At 39.1% G+C, this 22952-nt stretch overlaps 2 protein-coding genes across 11 annotated transcripts in view; both read right to left on the bottom strand.

Annotated features, from left to right (window-relative positions):
- FSIP1 (fibrous sheath interacting protein 1) overlaps window positions 1-1995 on the bottom strand; it is a 95860-nt gene extending 93865 nt beyond the window's left edge. For all 4 annotated transcript variants that reach the window (XR_004357548.1, XR_004357549.1, XM_032690596.1 and 1 more), the window contains exons 1-2: window positions 1732-1995; window positions 899-1024 (exon numbers count right to left, since the gene is read on the bottom strand). Coding sequence is in view for 2 of the 4 variants with exons in the window: in XM_032690596.1 (XP_032546487.1) it covers window positions 899-1024; window positions 1732-1740 (135 nt within the window). In the remaining 2 variants the exon portion in view is untranslated. The remainder of the gene's footprint in view (window positions 1-898; window positions 1025-1731) is intronic.
- A 2178-nt stretch (window positions 1996-4173) lies between these two features.
- The window catches only part of GPR176 (G protein-coupled receptor 176), a 39291-nt gene continuing 20512 nt past the window's right edge, over window positions 4174-22952 (bottom strand). For 5 of the 7 annotated variants that reach the window (XM_032689994.1, XM_032689990.1, XM_032689992.1 and 2 more), the window contains 2 exons: window positions 8818-9070; window positions 4174-7137 (listed from right to left, as the gene is read on the bottom strand). In XM_032689994.1, the coding sequence (XP_032545885.1) occupies window positions 6030-7137; window positions 8818-9062 (1353 nt within the window). In that variant the 5' untranslated portion in view covers window positions 9063-9070 and the 3' untranslated portion in view covers window positions 4174-6029. Of the gene's footprint in view, window positions 7138-8817; window positions 9071-14224; window positions 14801-22952 lie in introns of those variants that run through there. The other 2 variants (XM_032689993.1, XM_032689995.1) reach the window with 2 other exon arrangements.

Raw genomic sequence — 22952 nt, 5'->3', positions numbered from 1 at the left:
TCAAGAGATTACAATTTCCATTCGATAGCTGGTAAGTTTAGATCAGAACTTGGATTCAAAGTTATCTGCTGTTAACGTCAATACCTGACTGTGAATCTATAAAAAAATATTTTAATACTTCTGTGAAGCATCTAAGTACGACCCCATTCTACAGACAAGTGAGCAGAGGTACAACACAATTGGACTAAGCTAAGTAAATCAATCTAAATCTCCAATTCCCAAGTCCTAGTTCCTACATCCCAACAAATTTATCTCATATCCCATCCCCAAAATTAAGTTAATCCCCAATACTAATTTTCTCAGAGGACAGATTAACACCTACTTCCAATAGACTTTGCTAAATTCCTAGAGCTGACATTTCTTGGAATAGTATGAATTGGTTTTTAAACTTAACCCAAAAATACCCGGAGAGAACTTTGTAGTCAAAAATTCAACTTGTGAGGACTGCTCAAATGATTTCTTTTAATCTTTCCAATTTAAATTTAAAAGCACAAATGGGATAAAAGTGAAATTATTCACAGACTGCTCATGCATTAACAACCTATAGCTGTGTATTTACGTATTACTGACAGAATTTCAAATGTTTTTACCTTAAAACAGAATTTATTTAATAATACAATTAAATACAAAAAGGAAGACAACCAAGTTTTTCAGGTTGCAGTGCTAAATTACCCTTTTTGTGGCAAATATAAAAGTAACACAGATTCACCAAAATGAAATTAAAAATTATTCCATTGCTGCATAAGGAGCAGATCACATCATGAATGTTCACATAAGCCCTTAGCACACCTGCAGAGCCCAGAACTGCATATGAAGCTAAAAAAGCAGAATATTACCTTTTAGCATTCTTATGAAGAATTAGGCATAGAGTTTCTAACCTGCTGAAGGTGAGAATTACCTTTTGCAAATGTGGCTCTGGTGTTAGTAACTCTATAGATGTATTCAAAGATCCACAATTGGGTTTTGAACTAGATGCAGGCCTTGAAATGTCATCTGCGCTCCCACTTGTAATGTCCATTGTTACCTAAAATTGGGAAAAAATTCAAAAACAACCCTTCAAACTATCAGTTCCATAGTAAAGCAATACAAGTCTTGTACTATTTCAGATGTAGATCAAACAAGTTTCAAATCCTTTCTAGAAATTCCATATTGAGAGGTCTTTCCAATTTAGATCAGCTTGTTACTCAATTATACATTTTTTTAATATAGGTGCAAATATACATTTATACCATCAAGCCAACCAAAGTATTCAAATGTGCTTACTATCAAAGAAACTTCAAATGGTGTAAATCTTAAATGTAATCTCACAACGGAGAAATTATCATGGTTCTTTTTTTTTCTTTTCTTAAAAACTACTGGACTGGCTAAGTTAGCACAAACAAAAGAATTAGGGCATTTTAGAGACATCTTGAACACAGCTAAAGCAGCCAAAAGCTATTTATGTTAAACGGGGGAAGTTCCAAAGTCCAAATGATCACATTCCCCATCTCAGCTGTTTTGAGTTTAAACCACAGAAATGCATATTTCTCTGCAAAAACTGTGTGAATTCCCAGGAACTAAACATCTTGAGTATGTGACATGCGCTGGCAACTCTCAGAAGGCCCAAGTGAATATAGCTCTTTATTTCAGCACAAGAAACGGAGCAAACCGAGTCCTGTACACAAGTCTGTAACATAACAAGGTATAAAAAGCGGGCAAAGAAAAAGAGTAGTTTGTATCCATTCACTTCACCTCGTGCATCCCGGGCTCATCCCCCGCAGAGGCCTCTTTACACCAATCACCACGTGCCTCCACGTCCGATGAAGCTGCAGCCCCGCTTCCCACCGCGGCCAGCCGGGAAGCCCCCTATTCCCTGAGGAGTTCTGGCCTACACGAGGCCTCTGCCAGCAGCATGGCCCACAGCACCCGTGGATTTTTTGGGAGGGAAGGCGAGCGGGACAGAAGAGCCCCGTTCTCACCGCGGGAGGGCGGCAGGACCCGCGGAGCCGCCGCCGCCGTTCCCATGACGACCGTCCCCGCGGAGTCTCGCGATAACGGCACGTCCGCAGTGCTCGGGCGGCTCCGTTGGTAGCGGCCGGGCTGATCCCGGTGCTTCGCCGTCCTTCCCTGGGATGCAGGCATGACCGAGCTCTCCCGCAGGGAGCCGCGCTGGAGCTCTGCCCACTCCGCCCTGACAGAGAGAAGTGCTGCTTGAAGGGCGCCCTTCCCCTCCTCCATGTCCCCCCGCAGGGCTGTGCCGGGCCCGTTTGAGCTACAGAAGAGTTACTGTACTGACCCTTCTAAACAGTGTCTCTCTGCTGTGAATTATTATTGCTTCTTTTGCTAGTCTTGTTTGTGTAGGCTCCTGCATTAATTGTGTCAGGTTTATTTGTCAACAAGGATAGCTGAATCACTTTAAAATAAACGTTAAAATTATTACTGTGGTCACCATTTTTTACTTGAATATTCACTGTTATTAAGGAATCTAATTAATAGAGGAGTGTAATTGCCTTCCTAATCTCATCCCTTTTCATATCTTTTCTGCATTTAAACAATATGAGGGGGTTAATTCATGTGTTCTGATTAACTTGCGAAATTACTGTCTCCTACAACTAACTTTGATACTCAGGTACGTCAAAGCGGGTTTTCATTGGCAGCAAAAGTTTACAGGAAACAGTTCAAAAAAACTAAGTGCATCTCATTCAAAGTAATAGAGTTTTCATTGATGCTTATAGTATGGCATTTTACTGTCACTTTTGCCAATAAGAGAGCACTTTGTTCCTTCTATTTAGTGTCATAACAATGCAATGTGGTTTACAGTTAACTGAAGACAAACACAAGAAATGCACTAGTGAACTCTCTGTGTTTTAGCCTCCTTCCTAAACTCCAGGTATGTTAAAATTCTAACGTAAGTCTTGCAATTGCTAATGCAATACCACAGTGGTGTTAGGAACCTGTGGTGTTTTCCAGATGGTGCAGAGGATGATTTGAAGCAAAAAATAGAAGAATTAACATTTACATCAGCATTTAAGGTTTTTAAATATTCAAGGCCAGTAATGGCAATGAGGATTTTGCTTTTTTAATGTTTACGTTCTTTATCAAATTATGCAGTGCAAGGTCAGGTGACATGAACAAGAGGAACAACTTGAGTTCTGTGCGGCATGTAATCATGTCCATAGTTATTGTCATAATAACTTATAGGACAGATTCTGCTTAGTTGGAACCAGCTTCTAAGTCCCCATCAACTGATCTGGAGAAACATCCTGACTTTCCTCTTTGTTCTTCAACTTATAGTCCACTGATGCAGTAATTATTATCCCAGGAAACAGGGAGCAGAATAGAAGAAAACTCATTACAGAAATATAGCCATCCTTTTCTGGAAAACATTATCTACAGGTGTATTTTTAAAACCAGAACAACTGTGTTCATTAAATTATTGAAGTTTAGTAACAAGTAGATCTGTTCTACAGTAGAATACTTGTAGAGTTTCTAAAAGACTGCTTTTCTGTGGAAGGTTTTCCCATTGTGCAAAATAAACTGCTCTCAAGTATTCACCCAACATAGCATTATTTAGTATTGAAGGACTGTGTTGTTTTTTTGTTGAGTTTGGGGTTTTTTATATTATTTTTACATGATGTTTGAATTTAACAGTATTTCTTGAGGATATCTCAGAATAGTAAATAGACATTGTCTCCATACTCTCTTCATCCTTTTTAAACTATTTTTTCTTTTGTTTAATATGTGCTCCATTTTCCCCCTCTAAGTGGTAGAATAAAGAGTTTTAACTTTATTTTCTCCAGGTTTATTCTTATGTAGTAAGATTTAGCCTTTAAATCTATTTGCACAGGTCAAAGTACACCAGGCTTTCTCTTCATAAATTCCCACAGCTTTGCTTTGTACTTCACTTTTGTTCTTGTGAGACACTGGATATTAATTATATATTTAAATAACTTTTTATTGACACTTTAAAAAAATACATGCTGTGGTACTTTTCCACCTCTGCCACAGAAGGACCACTTTTTTCTGGAATCTTTCTTCTGTCCAATTTCAGGCAAGCTATATCTACTGTCTCATATCTGGACCCCTTGAAGACTGCTCCTTACTCCCAAGCTGAGAAGCTCTTAAACTAGCAGAAAGTGAAGTGCACTGAAACCAAAGAGGAAATGGAGAAAAACTTATTTTACACATACACACTTTTCTTTAAATATATTTTTATTAAAACATTTGCTTTTAATGCCTTGTAGAAATCCACCACCTTGGAATCATCAGAAGCTGGTGACTTTCTTCAAATATGTCAAAGAAAGAAAAGGTACATCTCCAAATTCTGCGTCAGCAGAATTTTCTGTCACTTTTAAGATTACCTGGTTGGATTTAGTAAGTTACCGTGAACTTGTCAAGATTCTTCACCTTGTCCTGTTAAAAGTATGCTTTAAAGAAAACTACTTTCATAAACAGACAGTAACCACAGGAAGCGGTTCAGCATGCAGCAAAGGGCTAAAGTACAGGAAAACCACAAGGAATAAACAGATATTGTAAGACTATGCTTTTAAGAAACTACCCAGAGAGACAACAGTGAATGCAGATGAAAGACTACTTGCAACTGAACAAGGATTAAAATGTCAGGGTTACAATAGTTTTAGGTCACCTAACAGACAGATATAATTTAAAGTTCACATTCATTATAAACAAGACAATATGCCTGTGGTTATGAAGAGGGGTAAGCTGCAGCACAATGCCTGAGTTCTCACAGAAAGGCTGGTGTGCTGATGGCATGACTGTGGCTCACTCAGGCATCAGGCACCAGATTTGAAAGTCTCATGTTCATAGACTGGGTGGTCTACTCCGTGAGATGAGTGGAGCAGGATGGTTGGTATCTGTACCTGTGAAGGTAGAAGAAAAACCTCTCTACCTCTGTCAATTGTGAGAAACTGCATTAATAAACCTTTGCCTTTAGAGGTCTGTTACCAGCTTCTTCACTCATCAGTTCAGTTGTCACCGAGACACTCAGTGTCTATCTGTGTGAGTCTCTCTCTCTGTGAAACAGACTCAGAAACTAAGATTGTCACACTCAGAGAAAGGCTACTAGCATTTCAAACGCATTTCTTTCATTTGCTGGCTTTCCCATAAGAAAACAGCAGAGTGCATCAGCAGGTAAGTTTAAGATTTGTGCCTTTGTTACTTACACAATGCATACATTACACTGTTGGAACATTTGTATATGCCCTTTATTACAGGATCAAAGTGTTCTATTTATGCCCTTGGCACATACATACTTGTTTATTGGAGTCAGGATTTGTCCTGCATGATCTCCAATCCAGTTTTTATTCAAAACTACAAGAATATATCTGGGGTCTTTACAAAAAAGGTCTTTCTCAGGTTTCACACACATGATGATTTGGGTATCCTTGGCTTTGTGGAAGTTTTATGCCAGAAAACAGTGGTTTAGGTTTTTAAAAACTTTAGATGTTTGGCAGATGCTTAGTAACTAATTTGTACAAAAAAATCCAGAAAGCTTTAACACTGATTGAATAAATGGGCTTAACAGAAAACAAATGCATTTAATAGTTCATTTTACTTCATTAATGAAATATGCAGAATCTTGCTATGTCTATTTGCACCAGAGTAGGAACTACCCATGTTGTATGTCTTCTGCTCTATACAGCCTTTCCTATTAAGTTACTTTGATACCCAGTCCATTTTAATACAGCATGAGAGATTTCCCAGAAAACTGACTGACATATTTCCATAATTCAGCTATACAGAGTTCCCAAAGCCGTATATACTTTTTGAAATTTAATCAGACAGGTATCATTGTAAGGATTTCAGAGATAAAATTTAAGAATTTCCATATTTTGATATATTATTTTCAAGAAATATTTCATATTAATAAGGAACACTTGCATATACATTTTCCTTTTGTTTGTTCATTTAAATTATATTTGGCACAAGAAAAAATCAGCCTGAAACAAATTTCAACATAATAAAGATCCATGGGATCACATATATAATAGAAAGTGACCTTCCTCTGTCACTTCAAGCTCCTGCTCTTACTAAGAATCCACCTTGGGAAAAATACTGACTTTATTGTTTCTGCTGACTTTTCTTTCTGCTTTACACTTGGGCTGTTTTGTCTGGATTAGCTCTTCAGGGGTATTCCCTAGAGGAGGCAGGAGTCGCTTCTTACTGTTTCGGTTTTCTGAGAGCCACTGTGGAGGCAACTCAAAGGGTCCAAAACCAAACTGCATGGAATACTTGTCATTTATCGGATCAGCTTCTGTGGGCACAGCTGGGGCCACCTGAGCTGCAGAGTCTGCAACTGTCTGTGGTATAAATCTGTGAACCAAAGTCTGTCCTATCTCTAAACTGGTGGTAGGAATTTCCTTCTGCTGCAAGTCACCAGAGCCAATGGATTTGGTCTCATTCTCCTCATCTTCCATTGGCTTGAAGATTTGTTGTTGCCCGATATGAAACATCTCCAGAAGCTGGCTTCCCGAATGCACATTGGGCTCCAGATTATCATCCACAACACCACCTGAGCTGACAATGTTTCTCCTGCTAAACCTTCGGTGCAGCTGTACTATTGTCCCCACTAAGCACTTCCGTACTGATTTGTTAACAGTTAAAAATAACAAAGGGTTGGCCAGCAAAGAGACCTTGGGCAACCAAATGGCAGTGAGGAGCAAGAAGACTGAAATATCTGAAATATTGAGTATGGTGCGATAAATCACCAAAGTCACATACGGGACGCTGCAGAAAATAAAGATCATAACCATAGAAAGCAGCATGACATGAAGTTCAGCTTCTCGCTGGGAGGCATATGGGATAGAAACTGTATTCTGAGGAGTCCTTAATGCAGCTATGATGACTTTTTTCTTCTGGCTGGCACTCAGTGCTCTGCGAATAAGAATCATAAAGAGAAATACCACAGCCACTGGTACAATCACAGTGGTGATGTTATAGATGATGACATATATCAGGTGGCCAAGGGAGTAACTCCAAGATTCAGAACAGGTGGACATGGCATAAATATCAAAGACATTGGTCACAACAAATACTGGAATGCTGGCCACTATTGCATGGGCCCAGATATAGATAACCAGGTCTCGGGATTTTGCATCAGTTATTTTTCTTTCCAGAGGGTATAAAACAGAGTAGTATCTGTCAAAACAAAAATAAAATGATAATTGATACAATGCAAAGGGTGAAGTCTATAATGAGCATAGTCCTTTTGAAAAACTTCTCACAGGAGCTGTCTGAGCATAACGTCCCAAATACCTAACTGGGTTCTCAACTGAGTACCTGCTTATGAAAGAAAAAAAACCCCAATGGTCTGCCTTTGCAGGTCTGTCTGTAGAAAAAAAATTATTACTGAAACTTCAGGATCACATTATTGGTAGTGAACAATTCTTTCAATAACTGAGACTATATAACTTTGGCTGATGCATGTGACTATTATTTTGAAGATGTCATCATTTACTTGTAAACTAGAACAGTACATTGCACACAACTCAAAATTTCAAAAAACATGATGGAGGCACAGATATGTCACACTGAACAGTCAGACTCATAGTTAATTTTAAAAGCTGCTTTATGATAGATTTTTTTCTTTGGATATTTGGAAAAAGCTGTTGGTGACAAAATACATGTATCCATCTATTGGAAAAACAGTGGTGTTTTCTTTTGCACAAGCTGTGGTCAGCAAAGCCCTGAGCACACTGAACATTCAGTGTGCATTTAAAAAAAAAGTGCATCTCTGACATGCACGTCAAATTTCAGACACTGATTCATTGTTTGCTTACTACTGGACTACTGCTGTGGATTTTTAAGCTCACAGAGTTTTCATGACAGACCTAACTTTTCACACTTATTATTATAAGTGGTAGGAGTTTGTGCTTCTTGTGAGGAAAATCACAAGTTTTCTTGGTGAAGGGCAAACAAGATGCTGTTCCACTGGCAACACTGGTGTGCACTATAGATAGTGATACTGCATTAACATGTAAGAGACATATCACTTACATTAACATGTAAGAGACATATCACTTACATTAACATGTAAGAGACATATCACTTTATTAGGTATACAGTTTGGTTTTGTAGAGCTAGCATATTCTGCAGTGAGACATGATAACAGACTTACAACAATTTTATCTAACATATATAAGTTTACTGTTTTAGTAATGTGTCCTGTATTAAACCAGTATCTACCCTTCCTTAAGAATACCTAACTTACAGTCACTGTCAAGCTGATAGAGCTGTGCATTTAGGTGGGATCAGTGACTGATAATAATTTGCAACATGAATGGCATTGAAAAACTTAGCCAGTCCAAAGGGCCACTTTTGTTTTAGACTGATCTACATACAAAAACTCTCTGAATTAATTCTGGTTGTATTAATTTTGTTTGGTTTTTTTAAAACAAATCTACATTTGAAATTTGAAATTGATGGACAATCTACCTCCAGGCATTGGTAAATCCTTCTAACAGGTAAGGGCTTTCAATTTCCACAGATAAAAATGTGCACCTCGTCTACAGTCTGAAGTTGTCTGCTTTTAAGTTCTTTCTGACCAAGAATTATTACCAGAAGAAAATATAAAAACTTCTCTGAAGACAAATCTGTAGTCTCAAAGTCCTTTATAAATGTCCAGAGGTACCAGAGTAAACTGAAAACTAAAGATTTTCACTGTTACAAAAATATTTCTCCCAAAACATTCTAGAGAGAAACTGTACACTGCAAACAGAGCACCAGAACAAAAGCAAGGCAATACGAAAGGGAGAAAAATATTTCAAAGGGAGAAAGAAGAAAGGGAAGTGCAGGATCATGACAAATTTGCTCCCTTACCTGTCAAGAGCAATGGCTGGAAAACTAAGGATGGTCACTGAGCAGAAGACTTTGTGCAGAAACTTGGCAATTCTGCAGAAAAGCATCGTATAGATCCACCAGCAGCAGTGTGGACTGGCACTAAGAGCAATGTCAAAAGGCACACAGACTAGGCTGGCACAGATCCCCGAGCAGGCCAAATTCTTAATGAATCGGCTTGTTACAGATTTAAGTAGCGATGTTCTGCAAGTTGACCACAGCACCATGGTGTTACCTGTGAGTAGAGACAGGAAGCATAAACAAAGGAAAACAAACAGACAAACAAATAACTACCCCCAAACCCCAACAACAATAATCTTAACAGAATTTAATGTTCCTTAGTACTGCAAATAATTTCTTTGCATTTGTCAGGAATCACTGATTGAATCATTACACTGCTCAAACTATGAAGTCTGTAATAGCTTTATAAACCAGAAGACTGAAAACAACTATTCCCCAGCTATCTCCTCCTGGTAATGGAGCTCCAGCTTCTGGTAATGGATGAATTAGGGAATTCAGAGGCAAATGCCTACACAAAATACCCAAACTGTATTTTTTGATGCTTATGTTGATTCTCATATTAAATGATCCACTCTGGGTATTCAAGTACAGGAACTGGCTAAAGTGCTCATATTTGAATAATTAGTGCATAATTCTTTTTTAAAGATAAAAATGCACTGTAAGTAAATATAAATATAATTAAAATATAAATATGTCATTTTAATCCATTTGTCTCTATGTGTAAGTGTATCACAGCAGTTTGCTTTTCTTTCCACTGACCACTTCAATGGCACAGACAGGCCTGCGTGAAGCCACGTGCAGAAGAAATTTGCCTTCCCCCTCACCCAAGAGATGCTATACGTACATAATAACATGTAACTAAACACATGGGACAGGCAGAACAGAAAAAAAAAGGACTTGATGCACATAACTTCACAGTCATACACACAGAATGCAACCCACTGTTTTGAATATTCAAGCCCTACCCATTCATTTCAAATAGAATGAATGGATGGCAGTGAAGCAGAAGTACAGAAAAAAACCAGCATTAGTTATGACAGTATTTTTCCCTTATCATTGCATCTTATTCCATCCAGATCTCAAAGAAATATCATACAACAGAAACAAATTCTCCATCACAAATTTACCTATGATTCTACCTCACACAGCAAGATCACAAGAGTAAATGATCTGTTGTTAACTGCATATGGCTCTGGGCTCTTTCTAATGCATATGAAGATACCACAAAACTCACGAGATTTTCTCCCTTCTTTAAAAACCTGTCTTTAGCAAGATCATAGAATCACAGAATGGTTTGGGTTGGAAGCAACCTCAAATCTAGTTCCAAGCCCTCTGCCATGAGCAGGGACACCTTCCACTAGAGCAGGTTGCTCCAAACCCCATCCAACCTCGCTCTGAACACTTCCAGGGATGGGCATCACAATGTCTGTGGGCAACCTGTTCCAGTGCCTCGCCACCCTCACAATAAAGAATTTCTTCCTAATATCTGATCTAAACCAATCCTCTTTAAATTTGAAGCCTTTCCCCTGTGTCATAGCACTAAATGCCCCTGGACAAAGACCCTCTCCAGCTCTCTGGTAGTCCCCTTTAGGTACTGGAAGGCTGCAGTGAGGTCTCTGTGGAGCCTTTTTGTCTCCAGGCTGAACAACCCCAACTTTCTCAGCTTGTCTAGATCAGGTGCTCTCACCCTCTGATCTATGGAGGCAGGAGGATCTCCACTAGCACAGCTGAGTGAGGCACACATACTCTGCATCACGTAACCTGATCCCACCTTTCCAATCCTGACTCCACAGACACTATTTTTCTCCTTTATTTTGTTTATCCCAGAAGACACACTGTGCAGTACAATCGGCACATAGCCACAAGAATAAAAATACTGCTTGACAAGACAACTCCACTTATTCTGCTGCAGCCAGAGAGCATGCAAAGTAGAATTTAGCTTCCCACCTCCAAGGACAGTCGAATTGTTTTTACTGCAGACCATACCAACAACCATATGTTGTTGATACTATATATTGTTGACTCTTAGCAGAAGCTCTTTCGAGTGTAATTGATTTATGTGGCAGATTTGTAAGCATTTTAGTACATCACCTACAAACAGACACAATGAAACAAAACAGCATGTTAAGCTGCTCATATAAAAAAGCAGCTGCAGTCCCACACACTTCTCTCTGTTGACACTCATTCTTTGCCTTGATTTGTCCTCTAACCAATAAAAAACCCCAAGCTTTTACTTGCTGAGTAGAGTTTTCCCATTGCTGCCCACATAAAATGCCAGCAAGATCATACTCTTGTTCACCTGGCCAATGTTTATACCTAGTACTAAGAACTAGGAGAAAGTCTAGCTCAGCTTCTTGATAAAACAGGACTCTGCTTCAATAGAAGCATGCAATACTAACTTTAAAATCTACCTCACAGACCTACTATTTTGGTCTGCAGTACTTGAATGTCATTTGGGATTCAATTTTCTATATATTGTGTCATGTCTTATGCTAATTCCTTTTGTGTACTAACAAAATATTGAGTAAAATTTTTGCTCTTTGATGTATTTTAAAGAAAGGAATCATCACCTGGTTTTGGCAGGTGCTTTGGGCTTGACAATGTATTTCACAGGCAGTATTCAATCAGTTGTATGTAAAGCTTTCTAAGTTGCTAGGAGATATTCAGTCAATCAAACCACTTACTTTCAAAATTTCTCTAACTCTCCAGCTATTATAGAAGTACTTCTCACACAGTAATAATATATTATTAGAATGTCCTGGAGAAGGGAGAAGCTGGGCTTTTTGGTTTTGGTTTTTTTTAATGAATCTTTCATCTAATTTCAACTGCAGTGATATTATAATCTTACTTCCCAAGCAAGATTCACTTCCATTAGAACGAATATAAATGAAGAATGGAAAAACAAAAGAAATCAGAGGCATTTTCATTAATACTTCAGAAGCCTCTAGAGAACTACTGAGCTATTCTTCAGGGTCCTGCAGGGTAACTTCATTCAAGACTCTATATTCTCAGCTGTTGAATTACTTCTACAAATTATGTCATATTGTCATTTATACATCAGAGAGTCACAAGGAAATGAAATTAGCTCTGCTTCTGACTAATCCTAAATGGAAACAGAAAGAATGAAGTCTAAAAAAAGATAATGGTTCTAAGATAAGGAAGCACTTTTTAGACAGACAAAATAAAGTCAGAGCCTGAAAGATAAAAAAAAAGGATAAGCAGACAGAAGTGTCCACTTGGGACACTGGAAAATTAGTCAGTGAATACCCCTCAGGGAAACATTCTTTTTCACTTGCAGCTATGAGTAACTTACATACTAATAAGCTGCTTAAATGATCTTCAGATCAGCTTCAGTAGAGACTGGTAGGTCTTCCTGCTGATGCCTTCAAATCAAGTATTTCCCTTCATGCATCTCAAAGCCACCCACTCAGAGGAAAAATTACACCAGAAACTTTGCACAACATTAAATATAAAAAGCTTCATAACAAAACTGCAAACATTTGCCATTTCATTGTTCCCTAGTTTTCCTTAACAACTCCTTTCCATGGAAGAGGATAACAGTGTTACCAGCAACAAGGCAATTCAACAAGTATTATACCAGTTGTGCTCTGAATCTTTTCACAATGTCTAGAGGCTCTCTTCCATTCTGTATGTGTTAGTCACTCACTGATGAACCCATGAAAGACGCTAGTCTTATTCTCCTTGGGTTACAACTAGGGTTACACTGTACTAGGTTGTTGCACATCATCACAGTGGGCAAAGCTGTCATTTTCTACCACGGCTTAGTTTCTGAAGTGTTTCTGCTAGATAACTGCTCTAGAGCTACATAACCTTGGATTTAAACTTCCAAATAGGCTTGTACTGGAACAATCTGGATAACTGGGAGATATCCAGGGAAGCCGGAGTGAACAAGCAGCTGGAAAATGCAGCATCTTGCAATATCCTGTAAGTCAATTCCGTCAGGGACATGAGTATCATTTACAATCATTCACATATGACAAAGCATATCCCATACTGGTTGCACGGAGTTCCACCACTAACACAGAAAAATGAAGTGTTTTTAATTTAAAAATGGAAAGCACATCTTTGGTCTTCTCAGAGAATGAGCTATGTCAACATAAACCCCTTACTACACCTGATGTTAGCTGACAACCTTCTCAGTATACAGACTGACTGAGCAGGACATAAATATCCACCTTAGAATATCTTAAGTCACAAGGTACCCAATACGGATCATTGATTCCATCTCCCTTCTCCTTGCAGGACTGCCCACAACTAAACCATATGACTAAGAGCATCATCCAGATACTCCCTGAACTCTGCAAGGCTTGGTGCTGTGACTACGTCCCTGGGAGCCTGTTTCAGTGACCAATCAACCTCTCAGTAAAGAATCTTTTCCTACTGTCCCATCCAAGCTTCCTCTGATGCAGCTTCCTTCCATTGTCTTGTGTTCTCTTGCCAGTCACCAGACAGAGATCAGCACCTCCCCTTCCACTGCCCACCTTGAGGGAAGTGTAGACTGCAGTGATGTCAGCCCTCAGCCTTCTCTCTTCCAAGCTGAACAAAACAAGTTACCTCAGCTGCTCCTCATAAGGAGCTTGTCTGTGCCTTTGACAATTTCTTCAAGTAAAAAAGAGAAATATGAAATAATAAAGGTAACCACTGCATGAGAAGCAGCTTTTTTCACATTAGAAACAAACACATTAAAAGCCTAAGTCAAGCAGAGTTTGTTTTATCCTGTTTTTAGCATAACTATCAACATTCAATAAAACCTCCATGTACTATATACCCATTCTACTGTATTCAGATTGAAAAGATGGTTGTTTCAAGTTGTCCTCTACATTTTTTTAATTGAGAAATATCATAGATAAGCAGCCACACAGTACATTAAGTTGCACGGAAGTACACTGAGCAAGTAAATACAACAGTTCACCACAGCATGCTGCCCAGAAGTCCTTTCTGACCAGGAAGTGTTATCGGACTGCATTAGTCTGATTCAAAGCACCAAAAAATACTTTGCTCCTCTTCCAAGCTGTACCCTCCTTGAATTTCACTGCCAGACACAAAGTGTTGATCAACAGCTGAAATAGTTCTGAAGTACAAGCTCTTAGCAATACTTCAAATAATGTGAAAGGTTCTTAAAAATACATTTAACAAGCAGAAGGAACATCCCCATGGAAACCAGAGATAGTTATCTAAAAGAAATGCATTTACCATGCAGTCATCCAAAAAAAAAAAAAAGACATGAAGAAGTGTTGTTCTTTGTCAATTACTTCATGGAACTCAATCCATTAGCTGGGTATGACATCCATCTTACATTTTTGTTAACATTAATCAGTGCATAATTGAATCAAAACAAAGTCCATACTCGAGCAAAATCCTTCTCCTCACAGTTTGCCTTCCTCTGCTTGCTCTCTTCCCTCCAGAGCAGGGTTCTAGTGATCCAGCCTTCCTAGCAGAACCCAGCTCCCTGCATTGCTACAGGGAAGGAGCTGGCAGCCCTCTCTATGAAAAAAAAACAAAACAGGAAGCCACAAAAAAGGTTAGAAACTGGGCTTTAGCCACTACAGTTGTTTCTCGAAAAAACTAACTGAAAAAGTTACAGGTTTGGTCAATACGATGAACGGGAAAAACTTCTCTTGTTGAAACACCAGGATGTTACATTCCTAACTCTCCAACTCTCTTTATTATTTTTCAAGGTATTTTGAGGAAGGTGGTTTTTTTGCAAAACTTACTCTGCTAAAAGACAAACCTCACTCCAAAAAAATGGTTCATTGGAAAAATTTTTGGCAACCCGTGACATCTATCAAATGCCCTTATATTAAAATGTATGATTACTTATTCATCTCCAGCTGATTTTCCCTGGATGGCTTATTGAGGAAAAAAAACAGAAATATACACAATTTAAAATGAATGATGCTTAACAGAGAGCAAAATTTTAAAAGCCTGTGGTAATTACTAGTAGTTGGAAGAAAGACTTTATCTTCTCTTTGGAAATTGAGGGTATCTTGCACTCTTAATTAAAAAAAAATTAGCATCAATTTTCATCCTCCATTACAACTGAAATTAGAGAGTTTGTAACTGAAAAACACTACAGTAACAGCTATTGCATAGAGCAGAAATTATTTCCTGACCTACCCCACAGTCATGTGATTTTTTTTTTGCTTTATACAAATAAGAAAGATCTGATAGCATTCCTGCATCAGTTTGCCTGTGCTTCCCTTTCTCCAAGTGCCAGTTTATTAGAAACAAAATTTTATTTTTTATATAGTTTCACCATGCAGCCATTCACCAGGTCACCGGCTGGGCATATTTGCTTTTGATTCTTCAGACACAGATGTCTTCAGGCAGAAATTACATATGCCTAATACATCCTGTACAGTGGGAATAATTTACATTATATTTAGAAACACGCTTTTTTCCCTCCCTCCACAGCTGACTGTAATGAATAGTTCTCTTCACTCTTCCCAGCCCTGTGAATGGGCTCAAACAATACTCACTAGGAATAAAAAAGTAGAGCCGGGGACTCTGAAACACATACGAAATATCATGAGTTATAAACTGAAAAAATCAGTAAGACCCTAAATCATATACTATTTAAAAAAAAAAAATCACATGGAAAAATATTACATTTAGTTACGAAAGTGTGGCATTTCACTGAAGAAATATGAATTTACAGAAACAAATCAGATTTATTCCAACTTGCCAAAGAGAAGAGATGTGTTCCAATGGGATAGCTCAGGGCAGGTAAGGTGCTTCACTGTTAAGATGACGGTGGAATTTCTGGCCTGACACAATGCAAGAGGTGGGGGTTTGTTTTGTTTTGTTTTTTTCTTAAAACATATAGAAGCCTGCAGGAAAATTTGAGATTTTGTTGATTAAGCATTTCACTTACAAAAACAGTTCTCGATTGAGACTCTCCCTGGATTTCCTCTCCCTTATTTTTCTACAGTCCAACATCTGTTGCGGAACTCCTCTACAGGACTTCCATAGTGTCCACTCTCCAGTCGGCTTTCTTTTACTCTTTTAATAACTGATTTCCCTTTTCTTTCCTCAAAATCCTCCCAGCAAGAAACAATGCTGTTTGCAGGTCCACTGCAAGACAGTACTGTTAAACCCAGAATAACACTGGGCTTAGGGAAATGGGCCATAACCATGCAGTTCTCTGTTTTGCTTTCTGCGGACAAAACTGATCTATACTTTTGTGATCTTTAGCAAAAAATGCATTAATAAAATACAGGGGAACATAAAACAATCCAACAGTACAGAATTCTCTCATGTTCTTCACTCCGTACCTTCAAAATAGTCTTGCATTATGTACTAGGTCAAGAGAGGCTTAGTTCTAATCACATTAACTCAATTAATATAAACACTGAAAATAAACTAACTTGACTAAAGGCAACCTCTTTTTTACCCTGGCAAAACTGAAAATTTACAAATTTATAGCTTTAACCATATTTTCTAAGGAAAAAAATTTCGTTTATCAAGAAAAACCTACATAAATGCAGAAAAACGTTTTAACAACACTAAACTGGCAGATCAACATCTCTCTTTTTTTGGAAATTTAGGGCACACCAAACTTCATTAATCTGCTGGAATGAAAGAACATTACAAAATGAGCCCTCTCAGTACTGCAACGTGCCAAAAAGATTTGGTTTAGTAAGAAAGAGCCATAAGGAGTCTGAATGCATGTCTCTTAAGCACAAATCACATCTGTGACTTCATACCTTTGGATGCAAAGGATGATAAAACACCTCAGCATCTTTCCACTCTATCTTGAGTCCACACAGATGGGACAAAGCAGTCTCATTGCTCCAGGCATGACACTGAGGTTCTTGACACCTACTCCTTTGTGCAAGGAAAAACAAAGCAAACTCCCATACTTTGTATGTTACCATTCTGAGGTCCAAGTTAGACCCATAAAGGAAAACTCATATTTGCCAATGGTTCCTGAACTCAGATGTTACCAAAACATATAGACTGCTGTCCTTGTTAGCAGCAGTAAACAATTAAAAGGATAGCCAGTTATAAAGTCACGTTTAGAACTTTTGAGCACTTTTTCTATTCTATTTTGAAAACATTTTACTCTGTTAACTAATTTCCACATAAATCTTCCTATGAAGACCTTCAGGAAAAGTAACCAAGGCCTTTAGCATGAACTAGGCCAACACACGCAAGAGCATATGACCTGTGTAACATCCCACAAAACAGGGAGGTCAGCAGCTTTATTTACCTAAGACAGCGATTAATGGTAATAGCTGAAAGTATATCAGCAAAATGTCTCTTTTTCCAACAGAAGATGATACAGGAAGCGCCCTCTCTCCTGCTGAAACACCACCAATGCATCGGGGCTCTGAGTAACAATCCCATCTGCTTTTCTCCTACATATGTCTACGCAGAAAGAGCCTCTTCCACTCCTACACCCTTTCTCTCTACATCTCATTGTAATACTGCTCTTTCTGCGCCCCCTGTTACCCGGTGTACCACTTTGCTTCTTAGCTAACAGAACACAGGAATCTCCCTCAGCCCTCACCATGACCAACAGCAGGAAAGCAAACCAAGCGGCCGGCGCTGGCTTCCTCGCCCAGGCATGGGGGATTCAGTGCCCACAGCACCTCTCCAGCCATGCTGGCCCCAGGCTCCAGCAACAGCCATGCCAACAGCCGCACCAAAAACTCCATCGCTTTCTCCTACCAGCTACCAGAGGGTGAAAGATGTTGCAGAGAGCAGAGTATACTTTTCTCCCTTATTGTGCCAGAATGACCAGAGCAAGAAGAGGGAAGCATATTACAAATCTGGCTGCACTGCCTGACAGGTTTTTAGCAAACTACCACACCTATCACTTTTCTTCACTTTTTAAGTAGGAACATCAGTTGCGCAAGAAAGGCAGAAAGAGGCCATCCTTGATCTGCCAGAAAGGAGTTCAGAGAAGCACTGACCACTGCCACTAACACTCACAGCAGGGCTGCAGACATACCGTCACACAGATATGATGTCACGTATTAACATGCACACGCGCTGTTTACAGTTCTGTGGGAAAGTGAATTTCACACAGGCTGACGAGAGCCTTAGTGATCCCAACTGGCCTCACCTGGGAGCCCCAGTCCCTCCCCATGGCTGTGGCAGCTGCATTCAAGCTCTGAACTGGGCACACAGTCACAGTAGGTGTGCTTGCCTCCTGTCTCTGATCTGCATCTCAGACCTATGTCCCTTTATTTTCCAGTTAAAGAGATTAAACATTGTGTGCTGCCACTTTCCTCCACCTAAAAAGAGAGGGAACGTCAAAAATATGGCAAACATATCACACAAGATGTACTCTTAACCTGTACAAAGCTTGGGGTTTTTCACATTGACCAGAGAAGCTCCCTTTCTATTCCAGCTAGGGTACCTATCTCTATGGCTGGTTTTCCTAACAAGAAAGTAAGTTAAAAACAAGAAATCAAAAGCTCTCATTTATACTTAAGGTCAAACCAAGGTTCCCCCACTGCTTCACTGACCTCTGTGGCACTTTCTAGAGTGTGTTTCTTGGGTAAGTATTGCTACAATACAATTCTATAATTTAAGACTCCCTTATGACTACTAACACACTAGTAGTATCTGCAACTCCTATTACTTGCTGCTGTTGCAGTAGTTACCATGCCAAAAAGACAAATATTAAAAAAAAAAAAATCTCTGATTGCACTCAGTAGGTTTAGCAACAAAAGAGAGTCAAAAGGCTACAGGAAAAAGGAGATGTAAGAAAACTCTTTGGCCTGCCTGCTGTCTTCTCCATAGACCAAAGTAATTTTGTGCAACTCATTTCCATATCAACAATCAGATTTCAGTCTTTATTCCAGTTCTGTACAGGCTTTGCAACTGAGTTAAAAAAGCACGGAAATAATTTTTTTATTATGTGCTCCTGTGATGGTCTCAGTTATAATCAATCTTTTGGGAACCCCTAAGCAGCATCATATTGTTCAAATGACTTCCCAAGTTGTGGTAGAATCATTCCACACAGTGGTAGTATCCGATTAATCAGAATAACTGAAAGCACTCAACAGACAGCAGGGATTTTCTAATTAAGTCTCTTCCAGTGTAGTGAATAATTTTTCAAATCAAAATTTATTTTAAAAATAACCTAGCTGAAGAATGATAGAAGGGCGAGTGGGGATTGGGGGGTGGATGTAGGTGTGTGGTTTGTTTTTTCCAAAATCAAGAGTGTATGAAAATTTAATTTCTAGAGCTCCTTGACATTGGCTTAAAAGGTCAAAAAAATTATTCGTGGGATCCATACCATGCATAGACTTCAAAGCTGGAAATTAAAAAAACAAAGGAGAAAAAGTGGGAGAGAAGAGAAATAGGAAAAACTCTGCCCCATGGTGACAGGGAGTAGATGCAACAGGGTCTCAAGACAAATGTTCTCCCCCTGGTGTCCTTGCCAGTGTAGCAGGTTATGATGGTGAAGATGACAAGGCTGATGATGACTTTCACCTTTTCCCTAGTAAGAACAGTACTTTTCACCAGGACCCACTCAAATGCGCAGTTTCACACACACACTTTTGACAGCACTGCCTGGAGCACAACTCATCAGGCATAAGAGCTGCATGTCACTCACTGCTAAGCTTTGCATACATGTATGATTGGAAGATGCTTATCAGAAATCTAAATAACTATTGCCTACTTTGATATTCACTAAGTCCTTTTCTTTCCCCAATGTTAAACTAAAGGTTACATTACAAGAGGTTGGAGAAGGCAGGAGAAAGAAGGGGAGATTTTTACCATTGGTGTCAATAACTTGTGTTTATGGCATTAAAGGCGTTAAACGAGTTTAATGATAAATGTATCAAAGCTCAAGAGCAATGACTGTGCTACCAGATTAAATTAAGTGGTTAAAGCATATGTCACTTAATAAAGCCAGGCACCAGAAACCAATATGCTTATCCCCAGGGTGTGGTAGTTCAGTTCAAATGTCCCCCCAGCACACATGGTACACATGGTACTTTTGAATATTTGACCTTTCGAATATTAACATCATTTTAATCTCAATAGAGGTGCTTACGCTGAATATGAGTGATCATTTAAAGCAGGCTTATAAAAAAGATGCAAGTTTGTGTGTAAATACAGCTTACAAATGATGACATACAAATTATCTAGTATATTGCCTGAATAAGAAGAGACACCAGATAAAAACTTTCCTCTTAAATATGAGAGATACTGTATTAGGTAAAGAATCTCAAGTATTACTTAGCAAAGCAAAAATGTGTGCAAAGATGGATACTTTAGGGATAGTTTGGTATCTCTCTCAGAAAAGCCATCTTTAAAAGATGAGCAGATAAACAGATTTCATTTGTTGCACAGTAAAAGTCGGTGCTTCTTTAGTGTGCTTGGATAAGTCAGTGGTAAAACCAAACACATCGTCTATGTCTAAAACAAAACAAAGGTATTCAAAAAATTCTGTTCCTTAAAAGAAAACAATTAAGCAAAAAATACTTTATCTGAAAAGCTGCTGCTTATCATGCTGTACTGTATGGTAGCAACTGAGAGTATATGGAATTGCAATGGACTTTTTGCCACCTAATGCTCCAACAGACTGCATAGAGCCATTTACTTGCAGCATGATATCGCAGAATCACTTCACATTCAGGCTATTCTTACTGCTCTGGTTTACACATTCTTTCTACCCTGCAGAATCTAAGACAGCCATCAGACCCCAAGCTGCCACACCAGTCCCAGAGATAATCTACTTGCACGTTAGAGCTGGATATACAGCACAGAAAGACTAGAGAGTCTGATTTCCACAGTTTAAAGAAGGAGTGGTCTCATCCTTCCAGACTAGTGTTATTGGACAGATATAATCATATAATACATGAAAATGGCCTTGATTGAAAACTGAAGCAGACTCAAAGCCTGCCTGTCTCCCAGTCCACAGGGAAGCCTTGTAGACAGTCTGTGAGCAGCCTAATTCACCCAGGACAGACCTGGACCAAGTCTCCCTCCACCCTTCCACACAAAAATCAAAGAAATTCTCTTCCAGATATCAGATTCTTAAGACTGTGAAGTTACCTAATCTCTGAAAGTCCGAAGAGACTGTTAAGAACACTTTATAATGATGCTAAAATACATGTAACTGTAACATTATTAACAGACTATAATGCAAATAGCTACCATCTTTTTTAGCTCTTTATGTTACTGACACGAAGAAAAGACTACTTACTACCAGCGTATACAGAAGCTCTAGGGCTCTATTTTCCCTTCCTAGACATTTTCACATATTATTTGTTTGTTTTAAATCCTATCAGATAGAAATGTCTTTGACCACGTAATCTGCGTTTTCAGTTGCAAGGCAATCACCTCTGCATCAAATTAGCCCCAGCAAACAAAAGGTATTCTGAGACAGCTACTTGTTTGGATCTGTCCACATTATGCACTAAGAAATTACTGGAGAAACAGAATCCAAAGAGTAGTTCAATGTTTTTCAGCTCCTTTGGAACCTGAAGTGCAATTTTACCTTGTTAAATGCTTAAAATAGTCAAAATAGGTCTCCAGAGGCTGGTAGCACCACATCATGCAGTATCAGGCTTTGCACTGCATAGGTGTCTTAGTATCTCCTTTAATCAGATTCTTTTCTTCTACTGACTGTGTTTTAAAAAACAAACAAAATAAAAGGATGTCTTTGCTGTCCTATTACAGAGGCTTATTATAGTCAGAAAAATTTTAGTGTGTGGCAATTTATTCTTTTTTCCCAATTAAAATGCAGACATAGACTACTGAACTTAGCCAAATCTAGAACAAACACTAGAGAACTGTACTGGAGGAAAATAAGGATAATAGATAACAATTTTTATAAGTGAAGCAAACATTCTGTAATACACTATTGAGTTCTGCAGCTTTTTCTCTAAGTATTATAGTAATTTTGCTGACCTGGACATGATGTTCCTTGCAATGTCCCCATTTTCTATTAATGCATCAATTTTTGGATGGAGCGGGCAAAATAAGAACTGTGTCTTTTAAAACACAGGGTCAAAAAAGATATGGACATGTTAGAGAACAGTGTATGTGGCACTATGCCACTATCATTTCCTGATGATTAGTAATCATATACACTGTTACCACATCCGTGTATGTAGTTTCCCACACTTAATTTAAACAAGTTGGAGACACAATGTATATAAAAAAGGCAGATAGATGCTACACTCAACCATCACAGGGTATCTCTGCACTTCAAGCAAAACAGGATGAATGCTTCTATCTCTGTAGTGAGAGCACATATAACAAACAAAGGGCAATCAAACAGTGCAGGTAGTACAGCTGTTTTGCCCAGGAAAAAAGGAATGGGGGAAGGCAAGCAAGATTGGTGAGTTTGGGACTGGTCCGCTTCCTTTGGTGGCCACGTGCTTTGGGTAAGTGGGAGTTTGCTGAGGCTGCTCTGAGTGTTTGCCAAGCAACTGCTGTAGAGGATGTGGGACAGTGGGATGTGAAGAGGTCTGCAAGGCGATCCCTTGACCCTGCCAGAGGGGCTGAGCATACCCAGGGTGGAGGCAGCAAGAGGACAAAAGGCAGATACTAAATAACCAGAGGAGCATAGTGAACAGGGGCAGCCAAGATGGAAGAGTGCACTGGGAGCCCACACTGCCAAAGGTACAGACAAACCTGCTTCTCCACACACACTCACTCCTCAGTTTCTCTCATATGGGCTACATCTTACTTCGCTGCTAAGCATCTCACAAGGGCATCATCCTACAGTACAGTGGGAGGAGAGCAATCTTAACCACTGAAGCAAAAGACAAGCTAAACAAATAAAACTTTTAAAAAACTAACACATTAAGCTCAATGTGCCAGTCAAATTATGGGAACAAACATTGCTACTGGCCAGAGCACAGCATGTCTGATTACCTACTCAGGGTGGTTGGGTTTGGGGTTTTTTTTGGGGGGGGCCTGGGGTGGGGGAAGGGAGGTGTGTGTATGTACAAGTAGTTCCTGGTCTTCACCCTCTTCAGGTAGGAATGGCTAAACTGGAACAGCTAAGACAAATAAAAAGGTTCCACATGATGTCTACAGGGACACTGCTACACAGCCTCACCTCCACTGCAGCAGATCTTGTCCTGGGGACACGAGTC

The sequence above is a fragment of the Chiroxiphia lanceolata genome, chromosome 6, assembly GCF_009829145.1.
Source record: "Chiroxiphia lanceolata isolate bChiLan1 chromosome 6, bChiLan1.pri, whole genome shotgun sequence".
NCBI lineage: Eukaryota > Metazoa > Chordata > Aves > Passeriformes > Pipridae > Chiroxiphia > Chiroxiphia lanceolata.
The sequence above is the reverse complement of the archived record's forward strand: the minus strand, read 5'-3'. Positions and strand labels throughout refer to the sequence as shown.